Consider the following 6,202-nt stretch of genomic DNA (forward strand, 5'->3'; position numbering starts at 1 on the left):
CTAAATATGCCTCGAACCTATCTCCCTTCTTCTGGATCTGGGAAGAGTAGAACAAATGTAGGAGGAGATGGGTTAGGTTGGAGACCAAGTACTCAGATTGATGACTCTGACGAAGAAGAAGAACCTGTTCGGTAGGTTATAAGGATATAAGGATATAAGGATGACTCTATTTTTCAGAATTTTTCCCGAATTTAGTCTTTTTTGAAAATAGATAAAGATTTCAATAGCTCTACAGAAGTTCATTTTTGAAATTGGTTTTCTAATGTTCTGAAAAGGGAAATATAGAAATATACCTTTTCAGGTTGAAAAATAGAAGAAAGCGTCCACCTCTGCTGCCCTCAAGCCAGATAGTATCTCCAGTATTCAACCCTGGAATGGAAGATGATCCGTTCGATCAGTTGTTCCAGAATATGAACACAGAGAAGATCAAAGCGCCAGGACGGGATCCTCTCTCCTTCTCTTCAGCAAACACTACAGCTCAATCAAACCACTCAGAGAACGGATTTGGTTTGTTCCAATCTTTCTCAGATGAACCAGTCCTGGTTCAAAAGAAGAAACCGACCCGGAGTTACAAATCCGGTAAGACTAAAAAACAGGAACTAAAAGAGAAGACGGAGAAGGAAAACAGAATTCTAACTCCACCGCATTCTGCCACACTTCTCCGAGGTCTTAAGTTCTCCACAAATATTTCCTCTCTACAGAACCTAAATAGTCCTTCCATTAACACCCAAACATCGGATTCAGTATTCTCTCCTCAAGTCAGCAATAAAACATCGCCAAATAATTTGGTTTTTCCAAGTGCTTCTAAAAGTAGTATCCGAGCCAGAACCCCACAGACTATAAGTTCTCCTGATCTCTTCTTCCAGACTCCAGGTTGGTTTAGTTCATAAAAATCCAAGAGCTCATAATCTTATATAGTCTCTAAGATCATCTTAGTCCAAATGAACAACAATGGATATGTAAGAGTTTGTTTATCTTATGCTTATCTTCTGAATACCTAAATGCATTTAAATACAAAGATGTTACGTACTTTCCCAAAGGCATTTTCCAAAGTCGGCAACTTCCCATGGGTATTTTCCCAAGTGACAAATTCCCTAGCTGGAAGTTCCTTGGTGTGTTCTAGCCGCAGCGCTGGGCCCCCTGTGCAGCCTGAAGCGTCTCAAAAGGCCTAACCTAACTTTACATTTACCATTGGCAAGTTTCCGCTTGGGAAATTCAAATTGTCCTTTGGAAAAATGCCGTAGGGAAAGTACTTAACACTACAAATTAGTAGTTATCATGTTTCAGGACCACAAAAAACCATTTTATGTGTTACTTCTACTCCACTCGTGGGATCTGTCGGGCCACAGGATATTTCGCTCAGTCCCTCCGACCCAAACCCAGAGAAAAGCATTGAAATTATATTTCTGGAAAGCCCTGATACTATCTCTGGAAAAAGCAAAACGTTGGACAAAGATGAAGATGCAAAGACTAATAAATCTTCTTCTGGTGAAGATGTTTTTATTTCTGTCTCCGAGTCCTCTCCGGGTAAGCTTGCAGTAGTCCCAGCTCCCAGAGCAAAGATCTTATCTTCTAACGAAATTATCTCTGCTACCCCAGACAAAATGGTTACCATGGAGAGAGGACGGAAAAAGTTTGCAGGACCTGCTCTAAGTATGATGGGACACTTCAAATGGAAGGTTACAATGAAATCTGTAAATATGCTCTCAGAACTTAATGAGATGAGTCTAAATTCAGATACAGGTATATGTTATATAAAAAAACAATATTTATAATTCTTTTGGAATTCTTTACTAATTATTTATTCTTTACCTTAAAGGTCCTGCGTCTTGTGAGAAAAAGATAATTCGTCCTTCCTCCTTCAATAAAACAGAATCTTCAAGATTAGGTTTAAAATCTGTGAGCACCAGATCAACCCGAAATCAATTGGAGGATCAATCAGTTTCTATCAGCAACTACTCACAGTCCTCTCAGACCGGGTCTAGAACAGGAATGTCGACTAGGAGTCAAAACTCAAACTTTTCCGACACTAAATCTAAACAAGAAGTTTCTGAAAACTTAAATCCAGTTAAAGATCAATCAAATGAAGACGTTTTTGATGGAAGTAACCATTCTCAGTCCTCTCAGACAGAATGTAGAACAGGAGTTTCGACTAGAAGTCGAAACTCAAACTTTTCCGACACGAAATCTAAACAAGAAGTTTCTGAAAACAGAAATCCAGTTGAAGATCAATCAACTGAAGATGTTTTTGATGGAGGTAACCATTCTCAGTCCTCTGAGACAGAATGTAGAACAGGAGTTTCGACCAGGAGTCAAAACTCTAACTTTTCAGACACAAAATCTCAACAAGAAGTTTCCAAATCGGGCTCAAATATCTTAATGACTAGATCCGGAAGTAAATTTTCTCTGGCATCCTCTGATACATCAGTCGGGTTTGAAAATTCTCAGCAGGTCGAACCTGAGCAGAGCTTTGATTACAGGGATGCAATGGGGTGCGTGTGTGGAGAAGATGAGAGAGGAGATAAAACCCTAATTATGTGCGATAGATGTGGATTATATTTACATGCTGATTGTGTAGGATTTACTGAAGAAGATCTTGACGAGATTGAGAGATTAAATCCTGAATGGTTGTGTCCGTATTGTGTAGAGGAGTGTAAAATCTCAGACATGTCTTACAGCTTCTTGGAGAACCACGCTTCTAAACTTAATCTAGAAACTGAAGACTGGCATACATCTATCCATACAGATCCAGGAAGCAATGCTACTCCAGAACGATCCTCTGAGAAAGAAACTATCTCTGTCGAAGACGTTGAACCCGAGGTTAAACAGGAACCGCAGGGAGAATTTACCTTTCAAAAGGATAGTTTTAACACCCAGGAAAGAAGTATTCTATCCAACCCTACATACCATTTATCTGATACGGAGGAGTTTGTTGTAAAACCTGGAAAGAATTGGCGACGATCTCTGTCAACCAACATATCACGAGGATTAAATCTATCTCAGTCTAGACGTACAACCATGACTTCTTTTAATTATTCTGCGCTTCATACTAATCTTGAACCTACTAAAACAGACTTCACTATCCCAGCAATTCCAACAGGGGGAAGGAAATCTAAGCGGTCTACTAGTAGATCAACCATACTTCAGATTCGTAAATCCACAGCACCGCAAACCTTATTAGAGGAAGATGAGGACGAGGATACTGGAGAAACTATGTCGGACTATAATACAATACTTTCATCTAGAAAGGTTCGATCTAGTTTTTATATTGTTCATGACGAATCCAAGGATAAAGATAAGTCAGAGCTACCCGACAGCTCAGTTCTCCTTAAACCTGACCTAACGGATATAGAGAAGCTGTTGAGCAAGTGTTCAAAGATAAACGTTGTTGAGTTTGGAGATGTATACGGTGAAGATTGTATGGCAGCTTCCAAGAAGGTTGGAGAAGGAGCTTTTGGTGAAGTTTATCTAATCGGAGCCAGCTCCGGTGAGAATCCTGTTCTCAAGGTTGTTCCTATCGGTGGAACTGTGAAGGTGAATGACGAGGAGCAAACCAGTTTATCGGATATGATGTCAGAGGTTGTAATTTCAACTTCTTTATCCAATCTTCGTTTCGGCAAACTAAACAAAACTTCAGGTATAAAAAAGGCCAAAAAAAAATGTTTTAGTAGCATACTCATTTTCTTGGGGTTTAACATGTATTTCTAATATTATACACATTGTACATGGTGATCCACAAAGGTAAAGATTTCATAGAATTTATACTGTTTAGGATTCTCTGCAACTGTTAACTGTTTTCTTGCGTTGCTATGTCAATAAATATGCTGAATAGGCCATTAAATACAATATTTAAGGCAGAAGACTTAATTTAACCATGTAATAGTCATATTTTATAAGTTTCTGTCGTCTATATAGTTTTATCCTTTGTGGGTAACCCTGTAATACAGTTTCTATTTAAATTTCTTGTTCTAGGTTTTGTTGAGGTTCGGAACTGTATTGTATTTAAGGGTGAGTATCCACCAAAGTTGCTCCAACTATGGGATGATTTTGACGCAGAGAAAACCTCGGAGAACATCCGTCCTGACTACCTACCTGTAGATCAGCTATACGTGAGCCTGGAGTTTAACAACGGAGGACGTGACCTGGAGAAATATGAGTTCAAAAACGCGACACAAGCTCTCTCCGCATGGGTTCAAGTTGTTCACACATTGGCAGTAGCAGAGGAGGCGCTCAACTTCGAGCACAGAGATCTTCATTGGGGGAATATTCTTATTAAAGAAAGTGGAAACAAAACTGTGACATTTTTTCTGGATGGTGATCAGTATACGGTGGAAACAGGAGGAGTGGAAACTACGATTATAGACTTCTCTCTCTCTAGGCTCACCAGCGAGGAAGATAAATGTACAATTTTTAACAATTTGGCAACGGATCCAACTCTTTTCTCCGCCATAGGTCAGGACCGAGGCGGGGATTATCAGTTTGATATCTACCGGAAGATGAGAACGGAGAACAGAAATAACTGGGAAGAATTTAATCCAAAAACAAATATATTCTGGCTCCATTATATCCTGGAGAAGATGATAACTGAAGTCTATTACAAGGTAAACCGGTTTTCATGATTGCTATGAACAGAGGCCGAATTTTATGAATTGGAAAGTTCGCTAAACTACCTATTCCCGGTTTAAATCGTAAATCACCGATTCAAATAAATCTTTGAGAACCGGTAGTAGGTAGTTCAAAGATCTAGCTCACATTTATTAAATTTGGTCCCAGACAAGACATTTTCCCTTCTTCTTGTGACTTTTGTTTTGGGATTTGAGTTGGATTCCTAGTCCCTAAATTTGAGTTGGATTCCTAGTCTCTAAATTTGAGTTGGATTCCTAGTTAAATTTGAGTTGGATTCCTAGTCCCTAAATTTGAGTTGGATTCCTAGTTCCTAAATTTGAGTTGGATTCCTAGTCCCTAAATTTGAGTTGGATTCCTAGTCCCTAAATTTGAGTTGGATTCCTAGTTTCTAAATTTGAGTTGGATTCATAGACCCTAAATTTGAGTTGGATTCCTAGTCCCTAAATTTGAGTTGGATTCCTAGTTCCTAAATTTGAGTTGGATTCATTGTCCCTAAATTTTAGTTGGATTCCTAGTCCCTAAATTTGAAGAGAAATGTCCAAATTAAGTTTTGAGAAGAAATCTCATTATTTTAAACTCCCAATTATTTTATTTTTCGCCAGTATTTCTTTTTTGAATAAATGATTCGATGATGTTTTCTTTCTCAGGGTAAAAAGAACTCTAAACCTCATAAGAGTGGTTTAGCTCGTCTCAGGATCATGAAACAAAACCTTCTCGAGTTCTCTTCAGCTAGAGATTGGGTTAGGAGAGAAGGAACGAGAGAAGCATAGAAACCTGGAGATTTTTTTAATATAACAGTCATCGTTTGTTTTTATGAAAATGCAGGGGTATATATTTTCTTAAATAATCGTTCCTCTTCCATCTTGGAAATAATTTTCCCCCAAAAAAAGTAATGTTTAACGAGTAACTTAATAAAAATTCTGATTATAAGTTTTTTTGATGCAATATTAACTCCAATTACATAGAGAATCAAAAATGATTTATAAATCCAAATTTAATAAATAATATGTTTTCCGGAAAATCTCCGCATGTACTCTATTAAAAGTAAAGCACACACCGTAGAATTATCAAACAGTGAATATATATCTCTAGCATGGTCACCTAATCAACTTCTAATCAACTTGTATGTATTATTTGTCAAACTATAACGTTCCATTGTACCATTTAAATATGTAATTTATGAACAGAAATTATATTTTAATATTATTCTTCCATTTTTGTTAACTTTAAACTGCTAAAGCATAATTATTAGATACATTATATTCATACATCAACATAAATGCTGTTGCACAAGATCAACATATCTATTAATAGGGTTATCCATAAAGTACGGGACTGTAATGACGACATCATTTTTAATGCCGCTACTTGAAGATTGAATGCAGTTTTTAAAATAATACGGTCGTATGCGATTAAATCAATATATATATAGTGAAGACGACTTTTTAAAAGTGTTAATTGTTAACAAGCTTTTCTGGTTTTCTTTGAAAGTATTAAAAAGAAGCTTTTTTTAAATGAAAGCTTCTCTTTGTTTCCATGGTTGTGTATCCTTGCTGTTTAAAAGCTTATTATAAAT

At 37.2% G+C, this 6,202-nt stretch overlaps 1 protein-coding gene across 4 annotated transcripts; it reads left to right on the plus strand.

Annotated features, from left to right (window-relative positions):
* Window positions 1-2: 2 nt before the first annotated feature.
* On the plus strand, window positions 3-5,840 carry LOC111695632 (uncharacterized). 4 transcript variants are annotated; one of them, XR_002763916.1, is made up of 7 exons: window positions 3-131; window positions 302-873; window positions 1,288-1,743; window positions 1,820-3,637; window positions 3,973-4,601; window positions 5,274-5,453; window positions 5,689-5,840. XR_002763916.1 is itself a non-coding variant. In XM_023465016.1 (6 exons), the coding sequence occupies exons 1-6, from the start codon at window positions 7-9 to the stop codon at window positions 5,394-5,396; spliced, it is 3,723 nt and encodes a 1,240-aa protein (XP_023320784.1). In that variant the 5' UTR covers window positions 3-6; the 3' UTR covers window positions 5,397-5,840. The 4 variants fall into 4 exon arrangements, 1 of the variants encoding a protein (XP_023320784.1); XR_002763915.1 differs by having other exon boundaries at window positions 5,719-5,840; XR_002763917.1 differs by having other exon boundaries at window positions 5,274-5,447; window positions 5,719-5,840.
* The last annotated feature ends 362 nt before the right edge of the window (window positions 5,841-6,202 follow it).

This window comes from Eurytemora carolleeae, unplaced genomic scaffold, assembly GCF_000591075.1.
Source record: "Eurytemora carolleeae unplaced genomic scaffold, Eaff_2.0 scaffold224, whole genome shotgun sequence".
Lineage (NCBI taxonomy): Eukaryota > Metazoa > Arthropoda > Copepoda > Calanoida > Temoridae > Eurytemora > Eurytemora carolleeae.

Bases quoted from the DNA above. Each gene is read 5' to 3' on its own strand.
- LOC111695632 (XM_023465016.1), top strand. From the start codon at position 7: ATGCCTCGAACCTATCTCCCTTCTTCTGGATCTGGGAAGAGTAGAACA. The intron at 132-301 runs GTAGGTTATAAG...ATACCTTTTCAG, and splicing joins GAAGAAGAAGAACCTGTTCG to GTTGAAAAATAGAAGAAAGC. The intron at 3,638-3,972 runs GTATAAAAAAGG...TTCTTGTTCTAG, and splicing joins CAAACTAAACAAAACTTCAG to GTTTTGTTGAGGTTCGGAAC.